Here is a 16,756-nt window from a genome sequence, read left to right on the forward strand (position 1 = left end):
ACCCAGCATATTAGACACGTATGCCTACTTAAAGTAATGAAAAGTGAATCGAGGAGTAAGGAAAGGGACGCAGAAACGGAAGCACAGAGTCGGTGTAAGACGACGCACAATAGAGTCTGGCTTACGAGCAGATTCATCCAGACGGAGAACAAGAAAGTAAAGATGAAGAGAAGATGCAAAAAAAAATAAGAGTACAGTACATCTCAGCTAAGTACATCTGCTGCTTCCAGGCTGAGCACCTTTGACTTTTTTTTTTTTTTTGTGTTCATTTGTTACCGCGACTCCCACACACACGCACTCCCCTGTATAAGCTCTGTTCCACTCGTTTCCTCTCCGACGTTCTTATCAGCAGCCAATTCAGATTGTGTAATATTTAAACTACACTTTTTTCTTTATTTATTTTTTTTGTCCCCAAATGCTATATTTATATCAAACTTCTTGCAGTAATGTCCGTTTAAAAAGGTCATGCAAAAATAATGAGTTCTTCATAGCGTGATTTATTTATTTTTCACGAAGAAATACCACATTTATTCACTTCATTAACTGCTGTTTACCATGTCATTGTGCAAAGCCCTTTAAGCTCTTAATGGGAATTTTATCACGGCCCGCAGCAGAAAATTGCGCATAAATGAGCAGAGGGAGTCGCGCATACTGTGGCAATGTCCATAAAATGTGCTCTTCCAGTCACGCTCGCTCCGCCATCACATACAGGCACAGGCTCTCCAAAAATAAGTCTTGGTGTTGGGAAGTGAAGAAGACGCTTCACGATACGTAATCTTTATCTTCACGTACCGAATAGTGATGCTTATTTTTAATTTTTTTTTAAGGAAAATGTTTTGCAGTTTACATGAATAGAATTAATTCTAAATAAATAATTAAGCTGAAATAATTGTAATTCTGCATTTCAGTAAATTATGATGCTTTTGTCAGAGCCCCAAAAACCAACGTAATTAAAATCTGCTTGTAAAAAAAAGTCCATAGTTTTTCATGTTGCTACGGCATGATTTAATTAAAAAGAATCTTTCAGCATTTATCTTTTATACGTATTCGTATATTCTTTTCAGTTTTCCTTTTAAAAACATGTTTAAGGCATGTGTGCTTTGATTCCAACTACATATCTTTAGAAGCTCGATCAAGCAGAGCACAGAACCGAGGCGAGGCGGTGACGCTGCATATAAATACGTTCGCCCGGGTCAAAGCATGTCGGTTACGTCTGTCTGCCAATTTTATTAGGAGAAGATGCAGTCAGGACGTGTTTGAGTCTGAGAACGAAATTGAGGTCATGCCACGTCTATAAAAGAAGCAAAACCTGCAAACAGAAGCGCGATCAGCTACATCATCTCTTATTACTTTACGTGAGGCGTTCGAGTCAAACCAGGACTCATGATGAAATTTCTGCCATGGAAGAAATTGATATTTACAGAATTATTATTATTTTTTTAACTCTCGTCACTGTTCTGTTACTCGGTACAATCGAAATTCCCGGATTGATCTGAACACTGTTCGAAACTTAATTACATGCATGTCTACGGCCCTCACTGTGTACGTGACTTCCCTCAGGTTATCAGACCGTCATGCCCAGTCAAGCGCCCAACTACCAAGGAATGATGGGAGCTCAGCAGCCTCAGAGCCAGTCACTGGTCAGCAACCAGGCAGGGATAACCAATCAGATTCAGGGAGTCGTGGTGCAGTACCCGCATATGCCACCTTATCAGGTCAGTGCTTTGCTTTGTTGTTCACCAAGAGTAACTTTCTTTAGGAATTGCAACTAAAATAAAGGAGTAGATTATTAGCTTGAGTGTGTACATGCGCTCGCTCACACAGGTGTGTGTGTGTGTGTTCCAGGGCTCGCAGAACGTTCCTCAGCCAGCCTATCAGCAGCAGCTTGTCCTGCAGGCGCCGACCAATCAGGCGCCGGTGCCCTCGGCTAGCATGCAGGTGTACTACAGCGTCCTACCACCGGGGCAACACACCACTGTTGGGTATCTATTATCACATACACGCACACATCCATTAATCTGTCTTAAGATCATGTGACCTTCTTTTATCTCCCTCTACACACACACACACACTAAATTTCAAAGCTCTACATTAGGCTTCTATAAATTATTTTTAAGTACCGTTTGGTCCATGATATCTAAACATATATTTTTTGTAATTAAAACTGGTCGTTGGTGTTCAACAGAATGTGTAGATGTTATCGTACGGGACCAGTTTGTCAGACATGTTCAGCGAGCGAGATTCTAATCGCACTAATCAATCTTTCTCTCCCTTCGCTGCTCTCTCTCTCTCTCTCTCTCTCTCTCTCTCTCTCTCTGTGTGCGCTTCAGCTCCACTGTGGGCTTCCTGCCGCCTCCGGGTTCCGAACAGATGCCGTTCCCCAGGGCCGCCTCTCCCTGCGGCTCCCAGCCAATCCCGACGCAGCAGTGCACAGGTATTGCCGAGCTTCCAGCCAATCGCACGTCAGGCAGCGAGCCGCAAAAAAAATACAACAGCATAGAGTTCTTTGAAATTTGAGACAATATGCTCAAATACTTTTGGCAGAAAAAAATCTGCATAATGACTGCATTCTCATAATCACAGCAAGACAAAAACATTTACTCTATTCTATAAAATAATAAATCACATAGATTTTTGGATGTTTTTAGAGTTTTGTGTACTTTCTTTTTAGGAAATTAAGTAATGCTTTTTTTTAATGTTTTTTTTATAAAAAAAAGTCCAACTGCCAGTGGCAATAAAAATTATAATCTCTGTCTTTAAAAATATGAATTCCTGGAAATGTTTTTTTTTCCTCCATTATTATCTTTTTAAATTTATTATAAATTTTATTCACTTCATTACATGCTTTCTACTGAACACAATTCTTTCAATGAGTTGCCCTGAAGGAATTAATGTTTTTAAAAAGATAAGCGCAAAGACTATTCAGTGTGTAATTAAACAGCCTTAATCACTTAAATTAATATTGAATGTAGTTGTTTTTGCCTTCGCAAACCTCTCAGACGTGCACCTGAAAGTGTTTTCACAGAAACGTTTGTGCTTTCGGCTTCGATTTTGGCAGGTGTGCCTCCAGCGCCCCCTGGTGGCAGTGGCGGCGGTGTGCTGATGATGCAGCTGAGCGTCCCTCCTGCTCCTCCTCCTGCTCCTCATTCTGCCACACAGTGGAAGCAAAACAAATACTACAGCCTGGACCATCAGCACCAACACCACGGCTCCAAACCGTCCGAGCTGAGCCTGATGGACACGACACAGGTGCGTTCACATTCACGTCCTGTGTAAATGCTGTATAACTAGCTAGATGATATTTTATATATATATATATATATATATATATATATATATATATATATTATATTATATTATATATATATATATTTTATATATATATATATATATATATATATATATATATATATATATATTATATATATATATATATATATATATATATATATTATATATCATTTTGATCTACAGTCGACCCCCGGAATTCCTAGAGCCCCCATGAATTGTGGGAAAAAATACCAAATTTTGGATGTTGTCCAAATACTAACTATTTTTGTAGTTTAAACTTTAAGTTTATACTCTGCTTAATACATAACCTTTGTACTAGAAAAAAAAAGTTAAAGTGACACCCGTATACTGTACAGTACTGTACTATTGTGTATGTAATGTGATTTTAGAACTTAAAATCCCCCATGTTGCCCCTGTATGTACTGTAATTCATGCAGGTGCATTGGTATAAGTACAGTAGGGTACTGTAAATACAGTAATAATTAAACTTAATACAATTTGTGTTCTCTCTTCACTACTAAAAAAAATACATGCAGTTATATTTTATATGGAGGTTAAGCTGAATTTACGTTTGTTACAAAATTTGTCACATATTGTTAATAGTTTAGTGTTATAACAATATATGAAAAATTATATATTGCAATAATAAAGCCATTTTTTAAAAAAATCTAAAAAGGATATTTGCATTTTCCGCAAAATTGTGTGGCGTTTCCGTGAACCAGGGCTGTAGCTATCTGATATTTTAGTAATCGAGTATTCTGATAAAATGTCATTTTGCTCAATTAAACAGCAATATAAAAACATATGAGAGAAACAGATTAATTGGTTTTCTTTTTAGAAAAATCAACTTTTATTTTTTTAATGCAAATAGCATTTTATCAAAAATAAGCATTCTCACTATTCACAATACAAGGAATAGCTTAAAGTTGACTGAGATGAAAGTAAGTGTAAGTGCATAACAGTGCCATACATACATTTATATTTTAAAGCCTTTTCTCAGCTGCAAAAACACTTTAGCACACATTAAAATAAATAATTATACAAAAACACTAAATTGTGCAACCTAACTTACAGAACTAAAAGTTTTAAAATAAACAGCTCAGGCATAACATAAGCCTTTAGTGACTATTTCTGTCGTTTTCTCTTGCTGGTTTCTTCTTTTCTCAGCTCGCTGATATTTTTATCGCTTCTTTCCATTTTCCAGCCCGCAACAAAACGCTCCATTAAATCAATACACAGCTAACTGTTTGCATCTCCTTCCGCTTTGTGGGTGACATAAGCGCTTCTTCTTCGCCTGTGTTTACTTGCATCCGGAAGCGCGCAGTGTCACGCAAAACAAATAATTGCGCAAAAAACATAATAAAAATATAATGTAATGTAAGCTTTTGGAATTAATTAAAAGAAGCTTTAAGGCCGAAGATTTTGCCTCGATCATTTTTTGTAATCAAATCCCCGAGTTAGCCCTACCGTGAACAGTTATAAGTTAGGCTCTAAGACGAAAAAAAATCGGTGAACGGCTGAGGCCATGAACTCTCAACCACCCCTTTGCGCTGGCCGACTGTACATCTCTATCCATCTACTCAGATCTTCACTTCGACCTGCAATTCATAGTGTCTAGGTTGAAATTCCGACTTTAGACTCTCTGGTATGACAGCGGTCAGATTAACCATCTCTCTCTCTCTCTCTCTCTCTCTCTCCAGAACAATCCTCAGCTGACCAGCCCCGCCCCTTCCCCCACCCACTCTCCTGGTCCACCCCATTTGGTCAATTTAAAGGGAATCCGTCCTGGCCTCGCCCCACTCCCGATCATGCCCCAGTTCTCCAGACCGTTCCTCCAAGGTGAGTCATGTTCACGTTACGCCGTTACCTCTCCTGCTGCAGCTTCTCACGCTGTGCTGTGTGTGTCTACAGGTGACGCCAGGTATCCATTACTCGGACAGCCTCTCCAGTACAACCACCCCATCAGACCTCCTCTAATGCACGGCCCTCATCTGGTCAACCACCATTACCATCACCATCAGGTTGTACACTCATGAACAGACCTACACCATACGTACGTTCCTCTACATTGTCACGGTTTTGCTTACACCCCATGTATTTTTTTTTGTTTGTTTGTTTTTTTGTTTTTTTCCCAGGGTCCTCTGGGTATCCGACATGGGGGACACGGCCGAAGACCAACAAAGAAATCTCTGTCCACTGATAGTAGCACAGGGGAGCTAGGTAACACCCGTGCACATAAACAACACACAGTGATGCCCATGGATGGGCGTCGCCCCAGAATAGGCGTACAATACAAAATCTAACCACGTGGCTGTGTGCATTTACTATTTTGTTCACACACACACACTGCTCACCTTCCCCACAGTAAAGCATCACTCAAAGCATGGGCTCAACATTTTATTTATTTTATTTTATTTATTTTTTTGGTCACATATACTCGGTGTGTAGATGTTTGCTGAACTAACGCCGCTGTCCTCACAGCGACCGGTCGTGTTCTGGAGGTGACGGACCTGCCAGCAGGCATCAGCCGCGCCGAGGCCGACTCTCTGCTGGCAGAGCTGGGCAAGGCAGGCGCGTTCATCAAATGGCTGCCCGAGCAGCCCCAGCATCCCCAGCGCTCGGAGAGCAGCACCGTGACCTCTGCCCCTTCCCCTGTGACCCCACGCGACCTCGCCTCCACCTACACCATCCTGGCCAGCTTCCCGTCAAAGCAGGCGGCACAGAGTGCGCTGCTCAAACTCAACACCTCCTTCAGCCTGTTCAGACTTAAGGCCTTCCAGAGGGCTGGCTCCCAGTGAGGCCATGCTTCCTCATCCTCAAACCCCCACCACTCACCCCTTCACCACCACCATTTCCTGCCTCACTACTTCATGTTTCTGTTGCGTTTTATGTTCTTGAGGGTTTTTTTTTTTTTGCATTACTGTGGAGACCCGAGTTTGATAGTTGTCTGGGGCTTTTTGTTCCCACTGGGGTTTGTTTAAAATGGGGGATATAAAGGAAAAAAAAAAGGAAAAAAAATCTGAACCGTAACTGTTGACTTGAGATTATTTAATCTAACCGAAAAAAAACCACAAACAAAAAAAAAAAAAAGACACGTTTTGCATTTTTTTCTAAAGACTCCGAGATGCTTTACCACAAAGACAGCATGGTTGATTTTGTACTGCAGAATGGAAGCTTGGACCACGTGCACTTGCTGTTTGTCTTGTTTGTGATTTCTTTTTTTTTTTTTTTTTTAAGGGTGGGTGGAAGGGTGGGACAAACAAAGTCTCTTCAATTTGGTACGTCAACGAGACCACAAACCAGAGAAAGCTTCAACTTCTTGTGCCTTCAACCACAACTGCACTGGTGCACTGTTGGAGAAAGACGTCACTGAAAAAAAAGATCCTGTTTAAAATTTTGATTAAGACAATAATCCGTCCTGCTTCTCTCTCTCTCTCTCTCTCTCTCTCTCTCTCTCTCTCTCTCTGAACATCATCTCTTTCAGGCACGAACAGGAGCGCCGATTAGCTGATCAGGCTGGCTCTGGGTTTTAATTTTATTTATAAGTGGCCATTTTTAAAAGAAAACAATTCACTCCAGCCCCACCCCACACCTCCCCCCTCTCTCTCTCTCTTTCACTCTCTCTCCCTTTTTGATGAAGTGTGCGTTTTTTTTTTTTTTTTGAAAGACTGTTTTTATTTCAGTTTGAAACCAATAAATGTTTCCACCAATACTGTGCAAATTATTTTTAAAGGGGAAATGGCGCCATCTAATGCCTACATGTCACCAAAATAAGACTGGGGTGTTTTCTAATCTTGGCTGGGTTTTTGTTTGTTCTTATTGTATGGAATAAAGAAAAATAAAATAAAAGCAGTGCATTATAGAGCCAAACAGAAATTTTATTCACAGTGATTAATAAAAATAAACTAAGCCCATAATTTAATAATCATCCTACAAAGTAAATCAAGTACATAAACAAATATTACTATTACTTTTAAAATAAAAAAAACACACTATTTTATACTAAGCATATGTTTTCTGTAAGAAGTTGTGCATCTTTGTTAATTTTTTAGACTCTTAGACTTTACTCAATGAATCAATAATACTTTTATATATATATATATAAACACACACATTAATTTATAACATTGAGACTATTCCAAGTACCTGCTTCATTCTTCTGATCCACAGACTTCGACTTTGTTCTTTAAACTCGGGTGCATTTATCACCATTGTTTAATGAAATGTATACATCAGCTCAAATTAAGTTATAGGTGTGTCTTTAAATGAGAAACCGAGTCCTAAAATAAAAGCCAACACCCTGACAAGTGAAAAACCCTATTAAGGGAGAACTTTCCACTTGTGTTTAGAGCATGTGGCTCTGGGCAATTCCCCTCTTCAAGGCTCAGTAACATTCAAATGTGGTCCCATCTGACCTTTTGTTTTGTTTTTTAACTAGTACTTATTCCTGAAATTTTAAGTAGCATGTGATATAGTTATAAAAGGACACAGTTACAAATGAAAAGATGCGGTAGACTTGTTGCCATTAAAGCTGAAACTAAATTATGGAGGTGCTCTGGTTACCTCAAATGTCTATGGTTGGAGGCTTGAATCTAAAACCTTCAAATCTGTTTTTGTGCGGAGTTTCTTAATTCTGAATAATTTATTTAATTCAGAAATCCGCCTTGTTACTGGAACTACTTTCAGAGCTAATAAATTTGAATTAAGAACTCAATAGCACTCTGTTGCAACTAAAATATAAGAGTGAGTGTATTGCTTTACTAAATTACAACCATGTTTGTGACGATAGTGTAGAGTGTGAACCGGGTAGTGGAGTTTAGTAAACGATGATTTCCAGCTTCTGAAAGAGTTTTGGAAGACACTGTGGAGCTACTAAAGACTTTGGGACCCAACAACATAACATATGGTAAGATCGAGTAAATGGTGAATATTCAGGTCATGAGACAAAATTAAAAGCAACATTTTTGGTCACTATAATGTTGCAGTCAGGAGCGTATACACACTAATCATAAACATGAGCTATTTTGAGCGATGAAGTTATATTTTTTAATGATTGTTTCCTGAGACAGAATGTACACTATACATCTTTAATAAAAGAAAACCCTAATAAATTAACTTTGTTAAAAAAAAAATTAATTAGGTTTTCAGAAATCATCAGTGTCAAAATGATCCTGGCTGTAGAATTTATTTGAATTTCCTTTTAGAAAGGACAAATGCATAAATTTTTTACATAATCTTCTGGCTTTTAAATATGCTATTGATCTGTCAACAAGCTTTCGTATTCCATCGTTAAAAAAAAATGTTCTTCATAATGAATCATCGTCCTTGTAGGGCTGCTTTTAGGAGACCAAACAGGTGACGGTCTGATGGGGTGAGATCAGGACTATAGGGAGGATGTTTTAACGCCTCAAAACAAAGTTCTTGCAGAATGTCGATAGTGTGAGCAGATGTGTGTGGACATGCATCATCATGCAAGATCACATCACCTTTGGACAGCAGAAGTTTAGGCTTCAGCTCTTGTTGAATCTTTTTCCTGATAATGTTCCAGTACTTCTGGTCCTTGAGGTTCCCATAAAACAAAATTGTTAATGAATTTTTCAGCTGATTGACTTTTTAACTTTTTCAAGATTGGCGATTGAGGATGTTTCTGTTCTGTACTATGCTATTTACTCTCAGACTTTTAGTGATGAATCCATTTCTCATCACCAATGATTCTCTTTAAGAAACTTTCCCCTCCCTTAGAGTATCGCTCCTGCTTTAGTTTGCAGAAATCCAACAAAAGACAAAGCGCTGATAAGACTGGGACTGTCTATGTGACAAATACTTTTTTTTTTTTTTATTTGGAGTGTGGGTAATTTTTGACCCTTGTACATGAAACGCAACTAATATATTTAATTTTCATTCACGAGTCTCAACTTCAACGGATGCTTTGCCATCAACAAGCTTCTCATTGGTTATTTCACAACGCTGCTGGTGGGATTTGTAGTGTTAAAAAAAAACTAGTTGATTTCCTGGCACTGACACATTTGTTTCATAGGATTGATTCTACAGAAGCTTAAATTTAGCCTCTTTTGTCCATTCCACAGCTTTGATGTGTTTGGGGTCGCTGTGTTTGTTTTAACACTCAACTTTGTCCAAGGTTTAACAGACTTATGATTTAAGGTTCTCTTAAAGAATTCTGAGGTAGCTTTACTTTTTGTATTATTCATGTCACTTTGGAAAATTCGCCAGTTCCACTGGCAGCAAAACAGACTCAAAGTATGAGGCTACCACCATGTGGACCAGGTGATAAAGTATTCTTAAAGTTTATGCATTTATATTAATGGCAGACACCCTCATACAAGGCAACTTACATTATACATCAGAGGATTAAGTGCCTTGCTTAAGAAACCAACGGTGGCAACTTGGTGATGCTGGGGTGTGAACCTGGGACCTTACAAGCTGTAGGCCAACACCTTTCCCACTGCGCTACAGGGGTGAGGCTTTTACTTCTCCAAACACACACCTGGTCAAAAACTGTCCTCCAGAAGGCTTTTTCTTTGTCCATGTGGTGAACTTAGACAAAGCATGATGAGCTTGCAGGTGTGGATTTTAGAGCAGGGGTTTACACTGGTCTTCTAGTTCATGGCAGGCCTGAGTGTTGGTGGTTCCTGTGTTGTTCCTGACCAATTTCCTCTCAGCTGAGAGTTACAGTCTCAGTCTTATGCCAGACCTCAACAAAGTGGCTCCAATTTGCAGTAACTTGGACTGTTTGACTTGAAATCACTTGGTTAGAAATGGTTCTGAGAGACGTTCCTGACATGTGGAACTCTACCATCCACTTCCTCAGATCTGCCCTGAGATTCTTGAACTTTTCCAGTGTACTGTTTTTGGTCAAGCCATTGACTGCTTTCAAACACACATTTTTTATGCTGCACAGAGACGCAACCAGTTGGAGTCCATCAGTCTTGGCAAATTAAGAGAGCAGCATGGAAGTAATAATCTAAATGAGTGTATGTAGGTTTTAATGCTATATGTACAGTGGGGGAAATAAATATTTGATCCTCTACAGATTTTCTAAGTTTGCCCACTTACAAAGTGTTTATCATAGGTTTATAGTAAAGGATTGAGACAGAATATCAACCAAAAATCCAGGAAAATCACATGGTACAAATGTTATGTCTTGAATTAAGTTGCATTTCAATGAGGAAAATAAGTATTTGATCCCCTACCAACCAACAATAATTCTGCCTCTCACAGACCGGTTATGTGCTCTTGTGGTCACATATTAATTTAAGAAGGTGCTCCTAACAACAATGTGGTATGTGTATAAAAGCCACCTGTCCGCAAAATCTCTATCTTCCATTCAAACCTCAAATTATAGACCCTTCATTTCTTTGTAAGTGGGCAAACTTAGAAAATGTGTAGGGGCTCAAATATGTATTTCCCCCACTGTATAATTCTGACCCTGTGTTGGTATCCAAAAACCCCAAAATTGTACTGCAAATATTTTGACCTTTACTTCTATTAAAGAAGTAATCTTTGCGGTCATTCTGCCCCAGAAAATAGATAAAGGAAACCATAAAAAGTGCAATATTGTCATGACATAGACATCAGAAAAGTTCTGATTACAAATGGACATATTCCAACTACTGATTTGTTTATATTATATAGAGTAGAACTAACTAAAGCCACTAGAATATATATTGCTTCATGTAATGGTTAGCAGTTTGGCCATGGTCTGGGTTCGATCTCCACCTCAAGACTATGTGTGTGAAGTTGCACTGGGTTTCCTCTGGGTTCCTCCGGTTTCCTCCCACAGTCCAAAGACATGCAGACTGGGCTAACTGGGAATAAGGGAAAATTCTTTTGTACAGAAGCCTTTCAATTTTAGTGTATTTTCAAGAGAATGTCCCAAATGATGAAGCAATACATTAAATATAAGAAAAACACAGAGACTTAGCTACAATCCAGTGAAAATACAGTGAGGATTATATCTAGACTTAAAAAAAAAAAAAAAAGATTTTAAGTTAATTTAAAAGGGGGAAAAAATTGTGAGTATTTATTCTATGATCCTCATGCATTTCTTTTTAAATCCACTAGAGGGAGCTCTATAGCCAGAGCTCATACTAATAACCTCTGTTGTGCAGTATTATGAAGTATTCTTGTTTCATCCTTAAATGTTTTCTGTGTGTTATAAACATTTAAGGAGTGTGTGTACTAATAACTCATTAATCAATGCTTGTGGGTTTCTAACCTTGTGGTTACGCTTTAATTTGTCCTGGTAAAGAACTCCAAAAATGAGGGATGCTTAGGGGTTAATTAGTTAATTACTTAAAATGTCAGTTTTTGTCATCTAGGAAATATTTTCATGTGGGAAACACAAACTTAATTAACAAAATAGGCAAAAAAATAATTGATATTTTGCCTTGTGCGTGAGAGAATAAAAGGGTAGAAAGTTATTAACTAAATTTGATTTATAATTAAGTCAGTTATTAGACTTCTTTAAAAGAAAAACACACACACATTACAACTTCAGTGTTTGTGATTTCGTACTTCACAAAGTTGTTTTCTGGGTAGTTTACAGTGTAACGTCAAACGCATGATAAGATTTAGGGAACAATGGATGCGCTTTTTGTTATCTTCCCTGCTTTTATAAGCAAGATACCATGTCTGATTATGCCTGAGAACAGCCATTGAACACTTTCCTCTACTCTCAGTAGTTCTCAATGAACAGGGACCACCGCAGGATATGATACTGTGGTGACATCTTGCGCATATGCACCGCTGTGAGAAGGCAGTTCGACTTTCAACCTGAAATTACTCAGGATTTCACATTTCTCCCAATGAGGAAGAGGTTGAATGTCCCGCCCACTAAAAAAAAAATTGAAAAATTGTGGCCTTGCACTGCCAGGGTCGAGGGTTCGAGTCCAACCATGGTTCTGAGTGCTTGATAAGTTTCCCCCAATTACCCACTTCCTCACACAGTCCAAAGACCTGTAGGATAGGCTAACTGGCATTTCCAACTTGCCCGTAGTGTGTGTGTGCCCTACAATGAGCTGGCGCCCAATCCAGGGCGTACCCCACCTTGTCCCTCAAGTACCCTGGGATAGGCAACAAGGCTCCCATGACCCTGTATATGATTAGTGTCAGGTAGAACTTTCAGGATTAATAGCAAACGACCTTATAATATGCTTGTATAGCGATTGCTAAAGTTAATATAACTTGATCCTGGGGAACCCCCTTTTTAATTTATTTTTGTTCTACTAAGTTATTTTAAAATAAATAAACCACACATTATTGTAAATGCTGCTGACCTTGATCACGGCATGTTTTCTGTTGCCAGACGAGGATTTTAGAAAATGCTAATATCTTAAGATTTTCATGTAGTGGTGCAAACAAAGTGGCACAGAAAACAACAGCAACAACTACAAAAAACAAACCTCATCCAATCAGCAACAGAAATGTTTCATGAGTGAGAGGACTCTTTACAACAGTGTTGTGCAGAAACCCATCTCAGAATGCACAAAAAACTATGAGGCAGATCAACCTGCAACAGTAGATTCCATTCTCAAACTTTAGTGAATGTTCCATTCCTGTTACCGGATGCTACTATAAGCGCATATGCTTCAAGTCCTCTCACAGTCTGTATGTAGCATGTTTTTCTTACCTACTACAAGGTGGTATCAAAAAGTTTTCGCAGCACAAGGCAGCACACACGGTCACAGGGAGACTGACCTTCATAAGTCAGCGTGCCAAAAGACCTCGTCCTGTGTACATCAGAGGCTGGACAACTGGGGCTATTCTGACCACCTGCGTTAGCATATCTGCTGTTTTATTATGGACAGCAAGTTAGAATAAAGCGCGAACGTGAAATTCTGCATAAAACTGGGCAAATGTGCCACAGAGACGTTTGACATCTTGACTAAAAGACAGTGAGAGATCAGGAAGACCTTCAACAAGTCAACCCAACAAGTTGCCGGTGTGCTTTTTTTGACCTTTTTGTCTTCGCTGAAGTGTCCAGCTGTGTCAGAAACGTGATCGGTCCATATAACGGGTTTAATTAACTTACGAATTGAACTTTTATTTATTTCCATATTGCTTTTGTATCAGTAAGAAATGAGTCCTGCTTATCATTTATACTAATAGACCAGTGTACTGCTAAATTATTTCTGTTAGCATTGCATTCATGAATTTATTCTCACTCTGTGTGTGTGTGTGTGTGTGTGTGTGTGTGTGTGTGTGTGTGTGTGTGTCTTCTGTCAAGCTCTGACAACGCCCCTGCATTCAAACACTTCATGTAGCCATGGCAGCACGATGGAAATGCTCTGCGCCGTACAGTTTTTGAAGGGGAAGAGATGTGTGATTACACTGGATTTGTGGTTAGCGCTGCGCATTGCAAATATTGTCACACACAAACACACACACACACACACACTTTAATGTTTTTTAGTCGATCTCGATTTAGTTGAAAGGCTTTCATCAGTCTCAAGGTCTCGGCCTTTTCATACCTGCCTCTCTGCATGTCCTCCCCCTCTCATCTGTCTCTGTTTATCACAGACACACAAACTCGAGTAGGCTTGTGCACACCTACTTCACACACTCGCTGTCTCTTTGTACTTTTTAGGGACACACACACACACACACATGCATGCATTCACTCCATCACAGCTGCAAGTTCAATTGTGAAAATTGTTTTCTGTTATTTGTACAGTCTCGGCAAAGCTCTCTCTCTCTCTCTCTCTCTCTCTCTATATATATATATATATATATATATATATATATATATATATATATATATATATCAATCAGTGGTGGCTGCTCTAAGACTACAAGGGAAGCTTCCTCTACTATGTCAGAAAATAAATGCTCATATACGCACTGTCGTATTTATATTGGTTTTAATAAAAGTGCGCTAGAACACGTTCAACTTCATGACTAGCTCATTCAGAATCAGGTATTAATTGTAGATTGTTTGACGCGATTTTCTTGTCATACATTTCCGTGCAGCACAGCGCGTTAAACCCTCCTTTTTTCACTGCAGAAAAGCTGGACGCTAATTGGATAAATGGACCAAAATCATCAAATTCCAGGGAAGCTCAGCTTCTCTGGGAGTGAATGGAGCAGTGGGCGGGCCAGGACGCTGGGCTGCTGCATGATGATTGGAGGAGCTGTTTAAAGGGTGGAACCCCTTTTTTGATTGACACCATGTCTTAAGTATACATCAGCACTACAGACATTCGAGTTTAGTCCCATGCGGATTTGCAGGTGAGGTAGTACGACGAACTGCTGCACTCTGTATTGTTTGCTGGTGATATAAACCATTTTTGTTCGTACAAATCATTCTTTAAATAATAATAATAAAAAAAGTATTATAGAGTTCTTGACTTTGCTCCTTGTTTCAGCATTGTAAAGTTAGTTCGTTCATATAATTAAAGTAGCTCGTGGAAGGGAAAACTAGCCAGCTAGCAAGCTGTGCATAATGGCAGACGCGGACGGTGCTAATATTGTTGACCTGCTTTTGGCAAAACCATTTAGTAGTCTTCCTTACGAGGAGAGACTCCGATTTAAACGGCACGGCAGGGCACACCAATGCCCAAGATTGATCTGGTGCAAAAATCAGGAGAAAATAACAGGTCTTTTCAGCTCTCCTGGTATGACAAGGTGAACTGGCTGACTGGAAGTGCTGTGACAGAAAAATGTACTGTTGGCCATGCCTTTTGACGAAACCTTCTCAGGGAATGGGATGTCTTTGGTCAAACGTGGGTTTTGGGGATCTGGGTAACTTTGACAGAGCATACAAAAGGCATAAAAAGTGCAAAGAACATAATAAATTTTATAATGAAGGCCTAATATGAGCCTCCCGTTTCAAAAGCTAGTAGCCGCCACTGATCTATATATCTCTTTCTTTTTCTTTAATTCCATCAATACAATTAAAAACTGACCCACGAAAAGAAAACCATGTCATAGGTTTGTATATTTATAGTTTCAATAATGATTCTGGTTTATGGAGCATAATAGATGACGTTCTACAGTCTGATAACGGTTATTCTGTAAAAAGCATTAAGGTTTTAGGGCTGGGCAATACATTGTCAATTAATATTGACACTGTGATAAAATTCTGGGATATTGTGGTAAGGCGTTCAAGCCAAACTGGGACTTGTGATGAAATTTCTGGTGTAAAACCAATATGTAGCAAAAATTTACAGAAGACTTGTACACATAATCCTTCACTAACACCACTTGCACATTACGGCTCAGTTATTGCCATAACCCCTGTATAGTTCTGATCTCGCTTCAAGCCCTTTCCACATGTTTAGACCATTAAAGGAGTCATAAAGCTTTAGCAGTCAGTTTGATCATGGTGCCAGTGTACTGAGAAAATGTTCTACCTTGATGGTATCCAAGCACTAGTTAAACCCTGGACTAAGTGCATTAGTGTAGCAGGGGATTATATAGAGAAATAAAATGAGTTTTGTTATTTTGCACAATCAGGTCCCAGTTTGAATTGAACACCCCTCATACTGTATTACTGTAGACATAAATTGTGAAATAACCATAGTCATCTTTAATTTTTTTTTTAACTATAATAACCCCATCCTAGATCCACATACCATCCTATTTCTAATCTAATATAACTAAACTTCAAAACTTAACCTTCATGTCCAATGTCTCAGTCGTCATCTCTAAGTATGTGTTCAATTTAACCACTGAGTGGTGGAGAAAAATCTGCTATGTGGTAAATTATCATCTCAAACAGGCTTTTCTTTAGTCATATACCACTGGGCGCCGTCTTTCCAGTGAATTCCTGATACCTGATAATTGGCTTTAGGGTAAAAATGAGCTATGGCTATTTTTTATTCTCATGGCCTGAGGCTGAGTGATGCTCTATTTACTGCCTACATACGGTATTTACTCCAGAGCAAGGTTCAAACATAAACCCTGATGTAAACATTGGCAGATATTGAAGAGTGTGGAAACCTGATATTGGTGTGTTATTGGTGTAACATTGAGAAATGAATGCAAGTAATGGACAATTCCATTGATTTATTTTAGTGAATTTGATTCACAACAATTAATATAATCATACAAAACAGTAATGCACAGTGTATTAGGACACCTTTCTATGGGAACCAGCATTAAAATTTTCAGAAATTTGTGCTACGGTAGCTCTTCTGTTGGATTGGGCTACACGGGCCAGCCTTCACTCCCCATGTGCATCACTAAGCCTTGGCCACACATGACCCTGTTGCTTGTTCATTGGTTTTCCTTCCACTGACGGCAGCAAGCTGGGAACATTCTATAAGTTTTGGAGTTGCTCTGAAGCAATTTTCTAGCCACCAGAATTTGTCCCTTTTCAAAGTTGGTCAAATTCTTATGCTTTGGCCGTCAGCTATGAAATGTTCACTTCCTTTCTAATATATCCCACTCACTCCCAGGTGCCACTGTAAAAAATATTGTAACTGTAGCTACTGTGACACAGGCT

The 16,756-nt window shown here is 39.0% G+C and overlaps 1 protein-coding gene across 12 annotated transcripts in view; it reads left to right on the forward strand.

Moving 5' to 3' along the window:
• LOC128518917 (R3H domain-containing protein 1) overlaps positions 1 to 7,132 on the forward strand; it is a 39,462-nt gene extending 32,330 nt beyond the window's left edge. For 11 of the 12 annotated variants that reach the window (XM_053492331.1, XM_053492329.1, XM_053492330.1 and 8 more), the window contains 8 exons: positions 1,561 to 1,715; positions 1,846 to 1,982; positions 2,331 to 2,434; positions 3,059 to 3,249; positions 4,992 to 5,130; positions 5,203 to 5,312; positions 5,427 to 5,511; positions 5,773 to 6,519. In XM_053492331.1, the coding sequence (XP_053348306.1) occupies positions 1,561 to 1,715; positions 1,846 to 1,982; positions 2,331 to 2,434; positions 3,059 to 3,249; positions 4,992 to 5,130; positions 5,203 to 5,312; positions 5,427 to 5,511; positions 5,773 to 6,089 (1,238 nt within the window). In that variant the 3' untranslated portion in view covers positions 6,090 to 6,519. The other variant, XM_053492338.1, reaches the window with a different exon arrangement.
• The last annotated feature ends 9,624 nt before the right edge of the window (positions 7,133 to 16,756 follow it).

The sequence above is a fragment of the Clarias gariepinus genome, chromosome 3 (assembly GCF_024256425.1).
Source record: "Clarias gariepinus isolate MV-2021 ecotype Netherlands chromosome 3, CGAR_prim_01v2, whole genome shotgun sequence".
NCBI classification, from domain to species: domain Eukaryota; kingdom Metazoa; phylum Chordata; class Actinopteri; order Siluriformes; family Clariidae; genus Clarias; species Clarias gariepinus.